The 22,295-nt window shown below is 31.5% G+C and overlaps 2 protein-coding genes across 2 annotated transcripts; one reads left to right on the top strand and one right to left on the bottom strand.

The window, feature by feature from the left end:
* Positions 1-5,147: 5,147 nt before the first annotated feature.
* On the bottom strand, positions 5,148-6,074 carry LOC114727076 (probable CCR4-associated factor 1 homolog 11). The gene has a single exon (XM_028913810.1). The coding sequence runs from the start codon at positions 6,072-6,074 to the stop codon at positions 5,148-5,150; it is 927 nt and encodes a 308-aa protein (XP_028769643.1).
* A 13,410-nt stretch (positions 6,075-19,484) lies between these two features.
* LOC114727081 (uncharacterized) lies at positions 19,485-21,281 on the top strand. The gene is made up of 5 exons (XM_028913816.1): positions 19,485-19,701; positions 20,015-20,449; positions 20,598-20,802; positions 20,881-21,065; positions 21,151-21,281. The coding sequence occupies exons 1-5, from the start codon at positions 19,485-19,487 to the stop codon at positions 21,279-21,281; spliced, it is 1,173 nt and encodes a 390-aa protein (XP_028769649.1).
* The last annotated feature ends 1,014 nt before the right edge of the window (positions 21,282-22,295 follow it).

Raw genomic sequence — 22,295 nt, 5'->3', positions numbered from 1 at the left:
TATCATAAAAAATAAAAACCTAAAACCATTAATCTTCTATTAATTAATACTCACAGTTGACAATACAGAGGAAAGTTATAAATGTATATCATATTTACGTTTTCAAATTAAATAATTAATATTATGATTTTATTTTATTTGGTAGATAATATTTCATTTTGTGATACTTAAGGAGTGTAGATTTTGTTTAAAATGATATTTGGAGAATCTTTTACCTAACTTAAAATTAGGTAGATATGTGACGTGTTCAAAACTTCAAATCTGATATATACACACGCACACACATATTGATACACAAATCTGCCGGTAAAAAAAAAAAAAAAAACACACGCACACACACAAATCTAATATATATGACGTTATTTACAAGTCTTCAACGATATTATAACATAACAATGTCATATAGGAAAATAACATGACAAAAAATGAAAAAAAAAAATTCTATTCACTTTTCACTTCATGTCATTAGGATAAAGCGAGACATAAATTTTTTTTTATATTTTTGTTAATATCTGTTGAAAAATAGTTTTCCCTCTCCTAAAAAATAAAAGAACTATGAATTATAATTTATTCAGATAATTAGTCACAAAGTTGATAGTTAGGTAATTTTAAAAACTAGAAAAAAAAATCTCGTAAAAGACCTTTAAAATGTTTAAAATACAAATCAGAGTGCTGAATTTACATAATATCATATTACGGTAGGTAGATCTATTTGGAATATTAAAATATTTGCAAAAAATGCTATTGCCCTTGAATATTACCTAAAATGAATAAGCTATTAACAAAAATTGATTTCTCAAAAACATCTTTTATTAAGGGCTTACTTGGATAAAATTAAAGCTTTAAGGTTAAAATACACATAACTCCCTTCAACTTTAACTCAGTTGTATATAATTAAAAGTTTAAAAGCACGCTCACAATTTTCAGATCTTAACTATCAAACCCTTACCGTTAAAATGGGCTATAGATTTAACAGAATGTGAGCCACGTCAGACTATTTAAAATTAATTGACAAATGACATGTAAGTTTTTTATATTTCATTAATTTATCCTGAAAATTCAGAATTCCACTAAAAGGATAATTTTGTCATTTACAAGAGCAATACCCGCTTGCTAATTCACATGGCCTCTGACGGCATTATCATCTCCCTCCACTTTTCTCTTGCAAGTTCTCCATTTTTAATTTGCACCGTTGCCTTGAGTTTTTTTATCATGTTCTTCGTTCAAAACATCATTCTCATGCTTCCCATGGCAATAACACCTTGAAGAATCATCCTTATGAGTTTCACCTTTTTCAAGCGTTGATTCACCAAATCAAGCAGCATCCATGACTATGCTTTTGAGCCATTACAGGCCTTGCTATCCGATCTTTACATCCATCAGCTTTAAGGGGAATATTCTTTTTGGAGCCCCTTTATTTCAGGCGATTTTGGTTTCTCAGCTTTTAAATAGTATGACTTCATCACTTGCTGGTAAAAGATTAAGCAAATTAAAGGCTGGCACTTTATCAGTGTTTCGCTGATACAGACATAATAAATAAAACTGGATTTAGAGGAAGAATATGATTAGGATCGAAATCATAAGGTTCATTTTTCAGAATGACAAAGATGATGAAAAACTAAACGAAAAAGAGGCAAAACAAGAAACCTTGGGAGAGATGGAGACTGGTAGACGATGATGGCAATGGCAATTAGGGATTGCTATTAAAATGACAAATTTTCCTTTTAGAAAAATTCTGAATTTTCAGGATAAATTAATAAAAAATAAAAAAGTTACATGTCATTTGCCAATTAACTTTAAATGATCTGACATGGCTCACGTTTTGTTAAATTTAACTGCCATTTTAACAGTGGGGGTTTGATGGTCAAGATCTAAATGTTGAGGGCATAATTTTTAAACTTTTAAAGATGAGGAAAGTTATATGTACTTGAGTTAAGGTTGAAAGGAGTTATGTGTAATTTAGCCAAGTTTTAAATTATGAAAGTGAATGACAACACTTTTTCAAGTATTACCTAAAGCAATATAATATTAACAAAAAAGTTAAAATATACTTTTAATCATTTAATTTTACATAAGGTTTCATTTTAATCCTTTAACTTTAAAAAGTAAAATTTTAGTCTTCTAATCTTAAAACTGTTCATAAAAAATGATGATATTAAACTCTTAAATACTGATAAAATATATTAAATGCTAAGATATTAAGTTCAATATTCAAAACAATTATGATTGTTACAAAAAATCATCATTTAAGGCTAACAATTTTGGAGTTAAAGGGCTAAAAACATACTTTTTAAAGTTAAGGGACCAAATTGAAACCTTACATAAGTTAAAGGACCAAATGTATACTTTAACTTAACAAAAATTGATTCCTCAATAATAACTTTTATTAGGAGTTCACTTAGGTAAAATTAAAGTCTTAAAATGTGAAAGTGGATGACAACAATTCTTCAATTATTGCCTAAAATTAATAAACTATTAACAAAAATTGATTTCTTAATAACAACTTCTATTGACAGTTCACACTTAGATAAAATTGAAGTTTTAAAACAATAAAGTGAATGACAACAATTTTTAAAGTATTGCCTAAAATGAATAACTTATTAACAAAATTAATTCCTTAATAACAACTTTTATTGATAGTTCACACTTGGATAAAATTAAAGTCCTAAAACTTGAAAGTGAATGATAACAGTCATTCAAGTATTGCCTAAAACGAATAAGCTATTAACAAAAATTAATTTCTGAATAACAACTTTTATTGACGGTTAACATTTGGCTAAAACTAAAGTCTTAAAACATGAATGACAAAACGGATAAGCTATGAACAAAAATTAATTCATCAATAACAATTTTTATTGACAATTCACATTTGGGTAAAATTAAGGTCCTAAAACTTGAAAATGGATGACAACAAGTCTTCAGCTATTGCCTAAAATGAATAAACTATTAACAAAAATTGATTGCTTAGTAATAACTTTTATTAACAATTCACACTTGAGAGTAAAATTAAAGTCTTGGAACATGGATGAGAATAATCTTCCAGGTGTTCTCTAAAACAAACAAGTAAGCTATTAATAAAAACTGATTCCTCAATAACAAGTTTTAGTGACAATTAAAACTTGGTAAAATTAAAGTTCTAAAATTTGAAAGTGGATGGCAACAGTTCTTTAGATGTTGCCTAAAATAATCAAGCTACTAACAAAAATTGGTTCCTCAACAATAACAAGTCTATCTACATTGCATCATCCTTTCTATATAACTTATATATGGGTAGTAGTGTCTTTTAGCAACATTTTAATATTCCAAATTAGTCCACCCACCATGATATGGTATTATGCAAATTTAACACCCAGATTATCTTTTTTAACATTTGAAAAGTCTTTTTGTGAGATTTTTCCTTTAAACTATTTATATCATATTTACTTTTTAAAATCAAATAACTAAATATTTTCATTTTATCTTATTAGGTTGATAATATTTCATTTTATGATACTTTAGGAGTGTATGTATTGTTTAAAAATGGTATTTTGAAAATATTTTATGTAAATTAAAATTAGCTAGTCTTGGTCTTAGTGAGCTCCCGAGACCCAACCTATCTAAACTTTTTTTTATAAAAAAAAAAAAATTAGCTAGATACCTGATGTGTGTGTGTATAATTATTCACAAGTATCCAACAAAAATATAACATAATTATGTCATATAAAAAAACCAACATAATAATAAAAGAAAAATCTTGTTTACTTTTCATCTTAAGTCAGAACTTTTATGATAAGTCGAGATGTAAATACTATTTATTTTTCCATATTTCTGTCAATAAGTTTTTAGAATTAATTTTTTTCTGTCTTCTCAAATATAATAGATGTAAATTATAATTTATTCAGATAACTTTTCGCAAAATTTAAAGTTAGGTATATTTAAACTATTTATACCTTGTTATAATAATTTGAAAATAATTATTTAGCAAAGATAATATACTTAAAATTTGATTTATAAGTATACAAAAACTATTAAGTAAAAGTAATATCAAAAGAAAAAAATTATAAAATAGTAATAACAAAAAAGATGAGAGAAATGAAAAATAATAATAAATATATTATAAAAATAATAATAAAAAAGCTAAAGTGGCACTTGCCCCGGTGGCTATGAGATGGGGTGGTTTGTGTGTGTGTGTGTGTGTAAAGCGATACGGTTGTGGGGGCATTTAATATTATCCCATCAATTACGTTAGGCCTTTATTAGGGGGCTATGGTTTGACCTGTTATCAAAATAAGTTAGGTTTAAGACCTATTTTGTATTATATATTATATATTATCCAAAATTTTGCAGGGAATAAGAGTACCCTAAAGGCTAATGGCAATTTTTTTTTTTTTGACCGGAAAAGGCTAATTGGAATTACATCATATAAATTGACGTTCGACGGTTGAGGTATTGGGCATATAATTTGTTCCATTACAGTGTTTATTTCATCCAGCGTAATAAAGAATTCAAATTACTGATCTGCAACGGTGTATATCTAAGCAAGAGCAAAGAAAACAGTAAAAAGCTCACGGTCAATAGACTAATCTCTCTCATTAACTTCTCTGTCATATTCAAATCCACCAATGAATACATATAGCAGCAATGAATTTTGAAGATCCTTGTAGAAATCACCAAAGTCATTCAACCCACCAGCAGATATTGATGCTTTTTTCTTCTTTTTTTCTTTTTATAAATCTGATTTCCCATAGACAATGGAAGGATGGCCATCTGTTAAGGACAGGGACTGACTCAATATATATATAGTTTTGCTGGAAATCCTATATGACACCCACAAGATTCGAGTATCCAAGAAAACTTTCCTATATAGCCTATTGTATACATAGTTAAAGCTTTCCTACATAAAGTCCAGCCAAATCATCAAAGTGATACATAAAGTCCATCAAACACTCGTAAAAATAACAGTCTTATTATTACTAATGAATATGTACATCTTTCAAATACAAATAGTAAGACTCAAAGAATAGATACATTAATCACCAATATAGTAAAACTATCCATGAGATTTACGCAAAGTAACCTTTCATATAGCATCAGTGGGAAAATGTATATTACAAAGGAAACAAAAATAAAAGAATTAGTCCTATTTTTTAAAATATAGGATACAAAAATTAATAAGGAGACATAAGCACCACTGGACGGAGACCACAAAATGTTGGGGCAGGAATGTGCAGTAGTGAATTCCCAGGTTTCAGAGTTGGTATAATAGGATTGACTTCGAGACCATAGAGAATCCCTTGAAATTTTTGAAGCCCAAGATTTCCATTGAAATAAAGTTCCTTCAACCTCATAAATGTCTGTAGAGTTAGCAAACTATCAGATCCAGCTTGGTGGTTCTTCCCAGCTACACGATCCACGTTCAACGTCCCAGCCACCCTTTCTAAGCCACCATATAAGCCATTGCAGAACTTGATAATGTGCTTCATGTCATAAATTTTGGGTCCAAAGAACCGGGCCACCATCTGTCTGAACAAGTGAACATTAGGAGGTAATTGTCTCCCAATTAGAAGTTTGATCATAAAACCAAAATCATAAGAACTGTGGAATGTGACCCATGTGAGATGAGGATTGAACAATAATCCGGAGTTTAAAACAAAATTCCGGAAAAGCCACGACGGAATCCCCTCTTTCTTGTTCTTCACGAAATCAATCCCTTGCTTCTCCAATAGCCGAATGGATTCAACGTTATGAGAATCATGCTCAGCATCAAAGTCGGAGAAATTGAACTGCCAAATGTATCCGTTTGGAGTCCCAAAGGTTGGCAAATTCCCATTAGAATCAGAGAGCGTAAGACCCAGTTGGATGATTTTCAATTCATCAACGTTGGCCTTCATGAAACTGTAATTAGTTGGAGGAGACAGCTTCGATTTAGAGCGCTTATCCACATTTGGCGTGATAATTGTTCCAGGAAACTCAGTATCAAATGAGGCTAAACAGCTGGTGGGCATAGAAGCTCGAATCAAAGACAATTCGCTGACTAAATTTGAAGCCCAAACTTCGCGAGCGATCACATGCTTTCCATCCGGATTTGAATCCATCGTGATTCAATGATTTTTCTTTTTTACGAAAATCTTAGAGAGGATGCAAGCCTTCTCAATTTGAAGCCGAATATATATGTTTCAGAAATCAGATTTTTTAGATTTTAAAATTTTAAACTGCGCGGCTCATCTATAGAAATTATTTCTAGGTTTATTTAACATTCAATATTTCACATATAACATTCAGTGGGAAAATCATAAAAAAATTAAAACCTAAAACCATTAATCTTCTATTAATTAATCAATATATAACAATAGACGATACAGAGGAAAGTTATAAATTTATATCATATTTAATTTTTCAAATTAAATAATTAATATTATAATTTGATTTTATTGTTCATGGTATTTGGAGAATCTTTTATGTAAATTGAAATTAGGTAGATATGTCAAGTGCTCAAATCTGATACGCGCACACATATATATTTTTTGATACACAAATCTAATACATATAACATTATTTACAAGTCTTCAACGAAAATATAACATAATGATGTCATATAAAAAAATAACATAATAACAAATGCAAAAAATCCTATTCCCTTTTGATTTCATGTCATTAGGATAAATCAAGATATAAATATTATTTATTTTTCTATATTTTTGTTAATATCTTTTCAAAAATAATTTTTCGCCTCTTCTCAAAACTAAAAGATGTATGAATTATAATTTATTCGGATAATTGTTCACAAGATTTATATTTAGGTAATTTAAACTATTTATATCATATTTACTTTTTAAAATTAAATAATTAATATAATGAATTTATTTTATTAGGTTGATAATATTTCATTTTATGATACTTTAGGAATGTAGATAATGTTTAAAAATTGTATTTCGAGAATCTTTTATGTAAATTAAAATTAGGTAGATATGTCATATATATATATATATATATATTATAGAATTATTCACAAGTCTCCAACAAAAAAATAACATAATTATATGAATTATTTTGTCCAATTATATAATTATTAATTTAAAAATGAAATTAATTTTAAAGAATAAAACTAATAAATAATTTTTTTAAAACTACGAATGGCTTGATTAAAAAATAAGTGAAACTATAAGGACCTGATAAAAAGGAAAAAAATAGCAGGACCTAAGTAAAAACAAGTAAAAATAAAAGTATATGATAAAAAAAAATTTCATAGGGACCTAATTAAAAATCAAATGAAACCATAAAGACCCGGAGATTAATTATCCCAATTATAATTTATCCAGATAATTTTTCACAAAATTTAAGGAAAAATTACACATAGGTCCCAAGGAATAGAATTTATTCACCTAGGTCCCAAAGAATGTCAAAATTAATAGTAGGTCCCAAAGAACCTTAGAGTATTATATTACAATTGTAAAATGACATCCCTATCCCTCCTAATCTAAGGTTCCCAATTCAAAGTTCGAACACTTTTTTCCTCTCGCCTCAGTGTTCGAACTACTCCTTGCCTCTCGCGCTGACATCTAAAGTGAAGGAATCAGCCACACAGTGCCTCTTGTACTCCTTGTCTCTCTATTCGCAGTTACTCCTCGGTGCTGTCTCTCCCTTCGTGTCACTCTTCATGGTACAATCGCTGCCCTACTGTGTTGTCTCTCCCTCTTGCAATCAGTCCGCCATCTGTCATCTCTCCCTGTCGCCGTGGGCCTCTCAGTGTCTCTTCCTGTCACAAACTATCCGTCACCATCTTACGTCTCTCCTTGTCGCAAACTGTACCTCACCAATATGATTGACAACCTTAACGGCGAGTGTTAACAACTCAAGAGGTAGTTATTGACAACCTAGGTAGTGTCGCTAACAACTGACTCTATAGGATAACACAATCTCTGACTAAATAGTTTTATTATCATATATAACAACTTTAAGAATAAAACAAGAAGCTGTTTCAAAACATTAACTTCTTTAAGTATACGAAATTGGATTATAGTAAAATTTTATTGCAGAGATCCTTTAACAACCTCAACGGCTATTGTTAACAACCCAAGGGGAAGCTGGTGACAACCTAGGCAGCTGACTACTAACTCTGTGGGATAACATAACCTCCACGTAATATCAAGTTATAACCAAATAATATCATATAACAACTTTAACACTAAAATCATGTGTGAAGAAATCATAGAACAATGGAAGTACATGTAAATGACTGGATATAATTTGCTCTTATGTAGAGGTTATATTATTCTATAAAGTCAGTTGTCAGCAAAGACTGCCTAGGTTATCAATAGCTTTATACTGGATTGTTAATACTCGCTGTTGATGTTGCCAATCGCATTTGCAGAGAAAACTATGAATTGGGAACCTTAGATTAGGAGGGATAGTAATGTTATTTTACAATCACAATATAATACTCTAAGGTCCCTTGGGACTTGCTATTAATTTTGACTTCTTTTAGGACCTCAGATGAATAAGTTCTCCTCCTTGAGATGTGTGTAATTTTCTCAAAATTGTATGTTTGGTGTTTATATTGTTATATTGATTTGAAAATAAATTTTACGCATAATATTTTTATGAGAACTAGCATGTACTTCCCCGCGCGATGCACAGAAAAATGGTTAATATGAAGTTCTTTTATTTTAATTGAAATTAAGAAAATAATTCACTGGCTTTAAGCCAAAAATTAATGTTAAAATAAAAACATCTCATGAATTCATTTCAATCAACATGATAATTTCTTCTTAGGTTTTTGGGTTAAACCCTAAATTTATGCACCTAGATTTCTAAATATTTTCTGATAAACAACATTAGTTATTTTCATTTGAATGAATAAGTATATTATTTGTAATGATTTTAATATATTAATGTAAACCTTCGCCATCACAAATTCCTCATTTATTCCTTCACTATGGTCTACTAAAAATACTAAAATTTTAAAACAGTGTTTAAGGTGATATTTCTATCCCTATAAAAAAACATGATTCAAATTTTAAATCTTGCAAAAATAATCACAGAGGTTTATATTTTTAAAATAATAAAAAAAAAAGAGTGTCAATAACTTAAAAGAAAAAACACCATCTCTTATTGTCAATGTAAATATCATGTATAATGATCGAAGAAATGATACATATATATCGAAAAATTTAAATAAGTTTTACTAAATTACTAAAAATGTGGATCAAGTTTTATTTGTTTTGAATTAGGAAGAAAATCTTCATTCATTCTAAGTCTGGATTAATTTTTACAAGGCCACATTAAATCCTAATCTCTGTTCTTTCACTTGAAGATTTCAGATTTCCACCCACAAGGATTTTAAGTCAAACAATCAAAACAATTTGACTTTAATATTCACATAGGTTGATTTGAATTCATCAAATATCAAATTGTACAACATTAAAAACAATTTATAGCACTTAACCCAGAAATCAAAAGCTCTTTAATATTTCTTTTTTTGACCAGCAAAAGCTCTTCAATATTAAAGAATGATAGGGAATTGATTGTCATGGACATGTCAAAACAATATTAAAAATAATTGTCATAGATAGGTGAGCTTCCATAGACAGGACCATGTAAGCATACCTTTTTACTTCTTTATCACATCACCCCTCCCAACCATGTATTTGCTGACCGCTCTTTCAACCCAAAAACATAAAGCAGATTTTAATTAAAACTCTTATCCTAGATTATTTTAACCATAGCATTAGAAAACTGAGAACCAATCAAAATCAAATTTTTATCTCAATCATTTCCCCAAACTAATCAATAGTTCATCAATTTCAAAGGATATGACAGACAAAATTTCTTATACAAACCATAAAAAAAGTTCGACACTGATGTTAGCTCACTTCCCTATGCCTTTAAACTCTCTACTGAAGCTCACTTCCCCGTGTCATATCATTAAAATTCACTTCCCTACGTCTTTATCAAAATTCAGCAACAATTACATGCCCCTATTTTAAGCAGGCTCACTCAACATTTTAAGAGTCTTCACATTGTTTTATCAGACTTTTAGCCTATGATAAAGTTGACGATAAAAAATACATACCACAAAATTAGATGACGCAGAGGTAATGAAATCAATCTTTTGGTAAACCAACCTCTTATAGAGTTTCGTCTATATTCGTAAATAACCCTCTTCTGCTTTAAATGATATGACAGACAAAAACTTCCCCAATTTTGTATTCTACTTAATCAAACATTGCAAACCTTACGTGACGTTAATTTATTAGCACCATTTCTCTCTCATTCTATCCTAAGAAGTTAAGCACTGCCATGTTTTGTCTTCTTTTGGGTCTGCTACCATTACTGTGTATGATCATATGGCTTTTTCTTCCTTGTAGAGCTGCAATATTTAACTCTATACCATATCAAGAACTAAATGCTTTTTTCTTCGTGCTTTCACTGTCTCCTGTAACCTGCAATTAAAACAGAATCTTTCATGCAAATGATATTATGTCAACCGAGCTTTAAGTCTTCAATACTGTCAAAGGATGCACTCAAACATCATTAAATGCTTCAAATGCCATTATCAGATACAGACAAAAATGGTAGCTATATCCAAAGTACATTAATTAACATTACCTTGCATATTGGTTGTAGAAACTACACCATCATGGAATGAAACTTCTCAAAAACATATTTATAAAGCTGGACCAAATTTATTCTAATACCAGTTTACCTAGTGAAAAAGAAAGAAAGAAAGATAAATAAGAAAGATAAACATCAAGCCATACAAAAAGAATAACTGCTACCGACATAAAGCACCACTACCGAAGAGCTCACCTGAAGTCACATAATTCATAACCCAGGAATTCTAACCCAACATGACATAGTGAACAACACACTAACAAATAGTTTCATCATGACACTTAGGAAGCCATATTGAGTCACAGTGTTGTAAGCAACAACATAACAATATACCAAAAAATAGTTTAATAAAGTTCCAATACTATGCACAAACACATGCTTCTTTTTTCAATTATGTTGCTTCAAAACTTCATCAAAGCACTTTTAACATTCAAGCAATTTCAGAAAGATCCACACATCCATATGCTTCAACTAAAGCAGAAAGTCAGACAAGAAACCATACAAATCACACAAATATTCAACTATCCAGACATTCAAATGTTTGAAAAAACGCAACAATTGCGACTAATAATTACTACATTCCCTCACGTTTCTTATTACATAAGAGACTACTATTTACCAACATTCCCTCACCAAGTCACATCTTGTTTTCCTTCTTCATCGGTAAATTCTGTTAGTTTATAAAAGAAGGGAATGATTACAATAACAATGTTTAATGATTAATGCTTGATGGTTAATATACACTTCAAAAATAATAACTTGTTTGAAATAGTTAAATCCTCTTTTAAATCATATATGAAAATTAATAAGACTAGAATCAACCCAGCTGAATGACATAGTGAACAACACATTAACATAGTTTCATCATGACACTTGGGAAGCCATATTGAGTCTAGATGTTGTACGCAACAACATAACAACATACTAAAAAAATAGTTTAATAAAGTTCCAATACAGTAGCATAAACGTAGGCTTCTCTGAAATAGTTAAATCCTCTTTTAAATCATATATTAAAAAAATATGACCAAAATCAACCTAGCTCAATGATATAGTTCAGAAATCAGAAAAGGGAAATATGAATCAAAGAAAATGGAGAGTATAAATATTTCCAACGTGCATTCCTCTCTTTTTTCATCATTGACAAACCAAACCTGAAAATGGATTAGAAAAGACAACTGCAGGGACATTGTCTCGTCTCTTATTAATATACAAGAGAGTATTTTTCAGCTCATAGCTAAAATCCAATCTGAATAATCAATCTTGAAAGAACCTGCATGAGAAGAAAAGAAAGTCTACAATATGTAAATGCACCCGTAAGAAGTTCTGGGGAAAAAAAGAAATCAAAATGTGAAGTAAGCATGACCTTCTTGGATCCTTATGCTTTAGAAAATAGGAAACAAAGAGAAGACGAGGAAACATGGGTATAGATGAAGAAAAATAAGAACACAAATCGTGAAGGAAGCCTAACCAGATGCCTATTCCATTGCGCTTCACGAACATCACAGTAGCCGCGCAACGAACCTTCCTTTGATTCCCATCGATGATAAATCGATATAGCTTAGATTTCTTGCAACAACAAAAACAAATTATGTCAGTAGAGGGAAGCCGAAGTGGTGAAGAAGATGAAGAGAAAGAGAGGAAGTGGCAATGAGGTATAATGAAAAGTTAAAGAGGCCAAGTTGAGTATAAGTAGGGATATTCTCCTGAGTTAACCTCTCATTAAGGGTAAGAATAGAGGTTTGATCTGGAAATTTCGAGGATCAAATTTCTTTTGAGAGGGGGAGAATTGTCACATCTTGAATTTTGGGTCTAGAAGCACCAGAATTAGCCTGAGATGGGTAGGCTACTAGACCTTTTTTAGGCAGAGGTCCCAGAGATTTCCTAAAAGGACAGAGGGATTCCCAGAGACTAAATCGTAAAGAGAAAGTTTTCTGGGACTAAGAAAAGAGAAAGTTAGAGACTAGTGAAGTCTCGAGGCCCAAGACTGAGAAATAGAGATGAATGTAAGCTAATAGTTATGTTGGAGGCTTCAATGAAGTGAATTTTGAAGTTAAACCAAACCATGGGTAAAATCGTAATTTTGTGAAGTTTTGGGCTGGTAAAGGCAAAAATGAAAATTATGCCCCAAAATCCTAGAAAAATCCCAGAAAATGGCAAATGATAGGTTAAAGCCTGAACACTTTAGAAAAAATTCAGAAAAATGGGAATAAGGTTTAGAGGTCTATATGAGGCTAAAAATGACGAAAATACCCCTGGAAGGAATTATGGAATTCCCAGGGTTTTGACTGATTTGGAATATTTTCAAAAAATGAATTATTAAAGTATAAGGAGGCCTCAAATAATTGGAAGAAAATGGGAGAAAATACTTAAGGAATTATCACAGGTTTTAATGGAATTTAAAGCCTATTTACATACTATCAGGGGAAAGTCAAAGTCAAATGTCTAGAGGTTGAATTTTGACTTAAGAAAAATTAGAGGAATTCCCTATGATGAATAAATAGTATTGGTACCTGGAGATAGATTCTCGGAGTTGTGGACTGGTAGAAAGAATTCGGTCAAGATCACTCCAAAATAAATATTATTAATTATTTTAATTATTTTAATGGAAGAACAAGGGAAAAGCATCACTCTATCTTTGGGCATGTTATATAATGCCATGTGGATTATTTGAGATGAGAAAATAGTGCCATAACATGTCCTAGTGGTCCGGGAAAGTCAGGACCCCAAAAAGTACCATATACGGTGTAGAATGGCAAGATAGGTGGGGAGAATGCCTAATGATGGTATTATGCATGAATTTTATATTAATTTCTTTCCTACTTTAATGCCTTAACGATGAAGGAAAATGGAAGAGACAAGTGTATGGTTAGATGGGAAAAGAAAGTATTATATGTATGGCTAGATGCAAGACACGTGTACGGTTAGATTAAAAGCATGTGGATTGATGATGTAAGCATGATATCATCATGATGAAGTAAGCATGATGTCATAGGACACTTGTCACCATAAGATTAAAAGAGAAAATGGACGGTCCAGATCAAGCCACGTATTTTTAAGATCAACGGCCTAGATTTAGTCTTGCTTTCTATAAATACCCCTCCCTTCCCTCTCATTTCGTCTTCAGCCATGGAAACCTTGGGGAGGCTCTGGAAAAATGGTTTCTAGAGAGAGAAAGAAGAGGGAGAAAGAAAGGCCAAGTGGTCATATGCAAGATCAAACTCCAAAACAAGGTATGTTCATGGTTTTTGATGTAGTTTTCACTACCCTTGTTGTTATTGAGCTTGGTTATGAATTTTAATGATTTTTAGGAGCTTGAAACCTTAGGGAGTTATGCTGCACAAAATTCTTAAGAGTATGGAAAGATGAAATTGATGTTAGAATAATGTTTAAAGTCTTGAAAGGAATAAGAATTAAGTGGTTTTACGTTGAAATTGGTTGAATTTCTTGATTATGTAATTTGAGTAATATTTTGGCCAGGGCTGGTTCTTGGGGCTAGGATGTGATTTTGATGATTTTGATACTTCTAATGTGTTTAAAATGAAAAACTATGCGGGGTAAAGGTGAGAAAACAAGTTTGGAAGCATTAGAATGGAAAGTGGAATGTTGAGCCCTAAGACCCTATGTTTGACCAGATCAGGTTGAGTATGGAGGAGTTTGATTTTGATTATTTTGAGCTTGTAAATGGATTCTACATACAAAATTGTGTGGGAATAGTATGTGGAGTTAATTTTAGAAAGGTTGAAAATCAAGCTCAAAAGTTAGAAGCTAATATAGCTCAAATAAAACAAAGTATTGATGTTGTTAATTATCATGGCTCTAATGAATGAATGCAAATGATGTGTTGGTATATTTAGGGCCATGAGACATCAAGGAAAAGAAATGACAATGGTTGAGGAAGCAACCTTAATGGTTGGAAGCAAAAGGGAGTAAGAAGAAAGCTTAAGGACGCAAGGTAGCAAACTTTACCTTACTCTTATGTGCTTGGTATTTGCTTGCATGTATGACATGTTCTATTTTTATATGGTTTTATGAACTTATCCATTGTGATTTTGAACATGTTTAAAATGTGTTATAGGCCTATGTGTTTTATGATTAACGCATGATGATTTCCAAACATGTCACTATGTTATATAAATGTCAAGTTGCAAGCATGTTATGAATGCCAAGCTTGCCATGTATGTTTGGGTAGTTATTGTTTGCTTCTGAGATTCTCTTGAATCTCACCTTCCCTTAGCCAACTATAGTAGGTCAAATGATAAAGAGAAGGCATGTATGAAGAAGGGCAAGAAGATGGAAGCAATGAAAGTGGAGAATTTACATGCGTTTCAATGTAATGATTAACATCACTAATTATGTAATTAATTGTGGATATGTCAAGCATGAAATGTGATGTAATGTTTGATGTATAACATAATGGCATGCAACTCAAAGTATATGAATGAATGGAAATCCATAAAGCTAGTTGTTGCATGTTCGAATGAAGGGAGAATTAGAGTAAGAATTGTTTGATGGATAAAACGTAGGTCCTAGAGCAATTAGTTTCTAGCTTCATTTTGACCTATCAAATGAATGAGTTAAGGTATGAAATTTGATATGGTTAAAGCACACGTCCTGAGCTTTAAAACAAATAGTAGATCACTTAAAACGGATCTATGTGCTAAGAGTTATGCCCTCTCAAAGTTGGACTAAAAATCTAAAATTTACCAGTAAATAGTAACCTGAGAACCAATCATAAAGTTCAATCTACGAGCTTGTTTTGTGAATCGCTTAAACCATAACGCTTCCAAATGCATACTCTGAGGGGTTAAAGGTAGGATGTTTCAGGGAAGACAGAGATGCTTGGATGAATGCATAAAGGAGCACTGATTGTGCTTGAAGATGAATGCTCTAGAGAAGAAAAATCCAAAAAGAGAGAGTAAGAGAGAGAAAGGGGGCATGAGGTAGAAGTTGATGAATTCCTGAGGGAGGGCGAGAGAGATGAGATGTACCGAGGAGCAACATCTGAGTTTGTAAGATAAAAAATAAAAAATAATTAATACATTTTAAATTTCAAATTTTATTTGTATCTCACAAATTCCAGGATTTGTTTTCCAAACCATCGATCATTCAGGTTGAACTACACGGAGCCAAAAAATTATTTGCCCAAGCCACAAACACATCATAAATGCTTGTACTTGGCTTGATAGCAGCCCAAAAATTATGTTTATTTAACTAATGTGACTTGTGTCAAGAGCCACGGATAAGCCATTTGAAGATAAGGCTTGGTGGAAGAGTATTATAAGATATATTGATATCCTAAGACAACTATGGAATAAAGCACCCTAAAATGTCCTATGAATTTCAAATTATTTTGTTAATTTGAATATGTTTAGTGATATCATACATAAACTTCATAAAAATTCTTAAGAATTTCTAATATTGATGGATTTAACTCAATATTTTGAATTTCAAATATATTTAAACCAAATAATTGTAATTTTTATATTTTAGTTATTTAATTATATATTTTAATAACTATTTATTGAAAGAAGTAAACTCTTATGAGTTTACGATTCGAGTTTAAATCTTTACCACGAATTTACTTAAACTCGTGAACGTCATTATATCTTATTCACTTTAGGAGTTTTAGATAATGTTTAAAATGATATTTCCAGAATCTTTTGTGTAAATTAAAATTAGGTTGATACACACTATATATATATATATATATCATAAGCCTCCAGTGAAAATATAACAAAATAATGTCATATTAAAAAAGGAAGAATCCCAAAAAAAAAACTTTAAATTTTAAAATTTTATATCAGTTTTATTTATTACAATTTAATAACAACTGACAATATTTAAAAAGCAAACAACAACATATTTTTGTAATCATTCATGATTTAAGATTTTAAAATTTTAAAGGTCTTTTTCTTCTGGATTTTCCCTATAAAACATAACATAATAAAAAAAATGAAAAATCATGTTTACTTGATAAATTGATACTCCTCCGGTCTTTAATATAAGACCCATTTAACGAATTTGATTAGATTAAGAAAGTTAGGTAAGTTGGTTAATTATAAGAAAAGTGACACATTTTTCCTAAAACACCATAATCATCTTTCTTAATACCTCATCTCCCTCTTCTATTTGATTATGATTGAGGGAGTATCCATAAGGGTAATTTAGAGAAAACTAATAAATATGAGAAATAGTTCTTATATTTAGGATCAAAACCAACTCAACAATTGGGTCTTATATTAAGGACCGGAGGAGTATATAAATACTATTTATTTTTCCATATTTCTGTCAATCCTTTTTCAAAATTAATTTTTCCCGTCTTCATAAAAATAAGTGATGTATGAATTATAATTTATTTAGATAATTTTTCATAAAATTTATAGTTAGGTTATAGTATTTTTATGAGAATATCCTGGGGGGAAAAATCCTAAAACAGCCAATCTATTTCTGTTAATCATTAAATGTTAATTAATTTATATACAAAGATAGACAATGACTTCTAAGGCTACAGATTTATATCTTATTATCTTTTTAAATCAAATAATTAACATTGATATTTTTTGACGAAATAATATTTTATTCTACGATATAACAGGAGTGTAGATATATAATATTTTAAGTGATGCTTGGAAAATGTTTTATTCAAATTAAAACAAAAATAAGTTAAATATGTGATATGCAGAAATATTTTATAGACACACAGCATTATTCCCAATTCTAATATGAAAATGCAACTTATTAATATAATATAAAATCCTAGACCCATTAATGTTCTATTAATTAATTAACTAATAAATCAATATATAAAAAAGTATTTTATTCTCCCCACTCAATTAGATCGATAGCAAAGGCCAATAACCAATGTAAAGAAAGCCGGACCGGACTGGTCGGTTCGACCGGAAAACCGGTGAACCGGTCTGCAGTCCGGTCTGGTTCACCAAATGAACCGGGGGAGATTCGAATCGGTAAAGAACCGGTTGAATCGGTCATAACCGGTACAGAACCGGGTAAACCCGGTTGGGCGGGTTACCCGGTTCCCTTTTTTTTTTTTTTGGCTGATATAACCTAAACGACGTTGTTTTACTAAAAAAAAAAAACGAACTTCCTTTCTCGGTTTCTCCTTTGCCGTCGAGTTCCCCAATTTTTTCCCCCTGAATCTGTTTCTTTCTTCCTCTCATCAGCTCCCCGAGTATCGCAACAGCTCACCTCCGGCCTCCCTCCTTAAAACCAAATCGCCTCCTCCAAAATCCCTGCTCGCTAGAGTCATTGATGGCACGACGGTCTCCGAGACTCCGACACACCTCCTTGTTCGGCAAAGCTCCAAAATTGCAGAGTCATCACAAGTCGGATCTCCGGTCTCCCTCAACCTCATCGCAAGTCTGATCTCCGGTCTCCCTCAACATCTAAGCTCGCAAGTCAGAGGGTCTGAGCTCGCAAGTCTCCCTCAAGCTGAGTTCGCCCTACTTGGCCTTCACCACTCTCCTAAACTTGAAATGGTAAGAATGACTGAATGAGTTCCAATACTGCCTCCCCTGTTCCTCTTTATGCTCTAAACCCCTAAACCCTTGAATTTCTGATCCTATTTCCTAATTCGTATGTCTCTCCAAGCTTTTTGGCATACGCATCGAACTTTGCTGCTGCTCGTGACCTCGTCTCCTTGCTGCTGCTGCTGTCATTCCCAGTTCCTCTCAGCTAATATTTTCTAGTATTCTGGCCTTTTCTTGCATTTTCATTTTGGTTTGTAATTTTGTATCGAATGAATTTTGCTGTTTTACTGTGATTAGTCTTGCTGTAAATGAGATCCCGAATGAGTCTTGTTGATTACTGATTATAGACTATATATAAATGAGATCCTGAATGAGTCTTGCTGATTACTGATTATAGACTATATATAAATGAGATCCTGAATGAGTCTTGTTGATTATTGATTGTAGACTATATATAACCGCCACTGTGGTTTGATTTTTATTCAGCCAAGTCTTATAAGAGTGAAAGATTTTGCAAATGTGTCAAAAACTAATCACTAATAAGTTGAATTATGTTTTTCTGAATGTCAATGTCATTGCATATATGCCATCTTAATGCATCTGTTTCTGGATTAAATTGATTTTATATGGATTTTGTTTTCTTTTCAAGAGGTAGCAGTGATGGATATTTCAAATAATCAAAGTTCTGGAAATGATAATGTCACTCCTAATACTCAATCTTCCACTCCCAATACTGAAACTTCCAATCCTCCTACACCAATTTCTTCATTGCGTGCAAAAACTGATCATGCATGGGCACATGTTGCTTATAAGAAAGAAGGGACACAAAATGTATACACCTGCTTTTTTTGTGGTAATAGTTATAGAGGTGGTGGAATAAATAGGATGAAGCAACACCTTGTTGGTATCACTGGTCAAATATCTTCTTGTAAAAAAGTTTCGCATGATGTACGTCATAGAATGACAGAATCTTTGAAAGAGTGTTCAAAGAAAAAAGCCATTGAAAATATAGAAGAGGAAATTGAAGATACTCATGTTGATTCACCAATTATCATGAGTAGTGCAAAAAAGAGAAAATCTATAGGGAGTATGGATAATTATTTTGCTCCTCGCACAACCCCTGATTCTCAACCGGGTATTAAAAGTGCATTAGCAACCAAAGAAGCAAAACACAATGTAAAAATGTTGATTGCTGAATGGGCCATTGTGAATTGCATTCCATTTAAAGCATTTGATTGCCCGTTATTTCAAAAAGCTGTAGATGGCATTGCTTCAATTGGGCCTGGGTTTAAAGCCCCTAGTGCTTATGATTTCAAAACCAATTTGCTGAGTGATTGGAGAAAAAGAATGTCAGTTACTAATAGATAGCCATCGAGCTAAATGGAAAAAAATGGCTGCACACTCATGGCTGATGGATGGACTGATGTGAGGCAACGTACTTTGATAAATTTCTTAGTGTATTCTACACACGGAATGGTGTTTGTGAAGTCTGTTGATGCTTCAGATTTAGTCAAAGATGCCAAAACTCTATTTACTCTATTCTGTGAAGTCATTGAGTGGATTGGTCCTAAGAATATTGTCCATGTAGTAACTGACAATGCAGCTAACTATGTAGCATGTGGTAGGTTGATTAAAGAAAAGTATAAAAATATTTATTGGTCACCTTGTGCTGCTCATTGTCTGAATCTTATATTAAAAGACTTTTCCAGCATGCCAAATGTGTCAGACCTCGCATCAAAGGCATCCAAAGTAACTATCTTTGCATATAATTATATGGTTTTCTTATCATGGTTGAGGAGGAGACCGAGTTGGAAAGAAATTGTGCGTCCTGGTGCCACAAGATTTGCTACGACATTTATTACATTGCACAGCATATATATGCATAAAAATGACTTGCAGGCTCTGGTTGTTGATAAGCATTTTGTGGACCATAGATTATCAAAGACTGAGGCAGGGAAAAATTTTAGTGATCATTTTAGATAACCGGTTTTGGAATGACTGTTATCAAGTTGTGAAGATTGTATCTCCTCTCATCAAATTATTGAGAATTGTGGACTCAGATGAGAAGCCTTCATTGCCTTACGTTTATGAAGGGATGAGAAGGGAAAAAATAGCAATTAAGGAGATGTTTAAGAAGAACAAGGAATTGTATAAGCCTTATACAAGAATCATTCAAACTCGATGGGATAGACATCTGAAGACCAATCTTCATGCGGCATCGTATTTGTTGAATCCTGCAATTACATATGGTCCAGATTGTCCTAGCAAGTCAAAGTTAATGATGGCTTTGATTGATGTGGTTGAGTCTTACTCAGATGAAGATATTGATGGCTTCCTAGTGATGAAACAAGCGACTACTTATCGCGAAGGCAAGGAATCTTTTAGCAGGCCTTCATGTTCAAAAAGCCGCTCAAAAACTAGACCCTTGTAAGTATTATTATTATTTATTATATTCATGATTATTCACTAATTCTATATAGTATTGGATACTAAATATATTATTATTTTATTATGTAGATGAATGGTGGACATATTATGGTTGTTCAGTTCCAGAATTGCAGCGTGTTGCAATGCGCATTCTTAGTCAAACTTCTGCTTCTTCTGGTTGTGAGAGGAATTGGAGCTTATTTGAAAGAATTCATACGAAAAGAAGAAACAGATTGGAACATAAAAGACTGAATGATTTGGTTTTCACCAACTATAATCTGCGATTGAAGCATAGGTAATCTTGGAAACAGTGAATAACTTTAGTTTTTTTTAATTGATTTATATTTATCTAAAATTTTGTTTGTCATTAAAGGAGTACATTGAAGAAGAGCAAAAGTTATGATCCAATTGACTATGAAAACATTGATATGGTGGATTTTTGGGTGGCTGAAGAAGATCCCACTCCGGAGTTTGATGATAGAGATGTGGATACATTGGAAAGCGTCCTTAACAATGACGGCACTGCTAATTCAACAACTCTTGAGAGTGCTAATGAAGGTTTATATATTTAATTAAGACTCTATTCTTATACCAATATATAGTTATTTGTATAATCATTAATGTTGGTCACTGTCTTATATAGGTGATGAAGATATGAACATTGCTGACCCTCCACCTTTACAAGATGATGTTGTTGCTCCTGCTTTTCCTTGTCCAGCTGTTGACATCTCAGCCCATGCAAATGATCTTAGTGATGATTTTGATTTTCCCTAGTTAAGATATACATTTCATTAATGTTTGCTTGGTACTATTAAATATTTAAACTACTACTTTTGTAGCTTCTCATCTTTTTTTAGTGATTATTATTTATGAATTTTGTTTTATTTTAATATTATGAATTAATTATATTATTTTAATATGACCGGTCCGACCCCGGTTCAACCTCGGTTCGACCAGTAACCCTTGACCCACTATCTCGACCGGTTTAATGCCCGGTCTTTTTTGTTCCTTACCAATAACAGCTGCAGGCGAAGGCGGAGGATGATCGAACAAGCCTAATCAAACGTGATTTTTTTCGTGGGTTGCGAATGCCACATGTAAGGTCATTCTTTTGTCTCTTCTTAATTTCACGCCTCACTATTTTCTTTAATTTTTTCTTTAATTTTCATCTTAGGTCAGCACTTTCAAGATTTAAATCGGGATATAAATACTATTTACTTTTCTATATTTTGGTTAAGAATTTTCAGAAAGTAAAATTTTCCTATTTTCTGAAAAACAATAGATGTATGAATAATAATTTATTCACATAGTTGTTCACATAGAAAATTTACATTTAAGTATAATTAAAATATCTAGAGAAAATTAGGGAGAAGGTCCTAGAAAAATAATATTTATTCTTAAGTATCTTAAAAACTATAATTATTTATGATAACCAAACACTAAAATATAAACATGGAACTACCAAGTTACACCTAACTAAATCCCTACATTTTCTCTTATCATACCTCCATTGAATGTATATTTTTATAATCTACATAATTTTTACTAAAGTTAGTTGCAACAAATTAATTGAAATCAAATCAAAATTATTTATTATTAATTCAAAATATCTTATATACCTAAACACAGAATGAAATAAAATTGTTTATCAACATGAATCATGCCACCGATAATTAGTTTTTATTTTTGTCTTCCTTTGGATTTTCAAATTGAATTTCTCTCTGTTTTTTTCCTCAAAGCGTCCAAACATCATACTTTCAACATTAATTTATATTTTTTACATTAAAA

This window comes from Neltuma alba, unplaced genomic scaffold, assembly GCF_004799145.2.
Source record: "Neltuma alba isolate B1F8T4 unplaced genomic scaffold, ASM479914v2 tig00012440_pilon, whole genome shotgun sequence".
NCBI classification, from domain to species: Eukaryota; Viridiplantae; Streptophyta; class Magnoliopsida; order Fabales; family Fabaceae; genus Neltuma; species Neltuma alba.
The sequence above is the reverse complement of the archived record's forward strand: the minus strand, read 5'-3'. Positions and strand labels throughout refer to the sequence as shown.

Coding starts and splice junctions, on each gene's coding strand:
- LOC114727076 (XM_028913810.1), bottom strand. CDS start 6,074: ATGGATTCAAATCCGGATGGAAAGCATGTGATCGCTCGCGAAGTTTGG.
- LOC114727081 (XM_028913816.1), top strand. CDS start 19,485: ATGGCTGATGGATGGACTGATGTGAGGCAACGTACTTTGATAAATTTC. Junction 19,702..20,014: donor AGCTAACTATGTAGCATGTG/GTAGGTTGATTA, acceptor TGTGGACCATAG/ATTATCAAAGACTGAGGCAG. Junction 20,803..20,880: donor AATCTGCGATTGAAGCATAG/GTAATCTTGGAA, acceptor TTGTCATTAAAG/GAGTACATTGAAGAAGAGCA.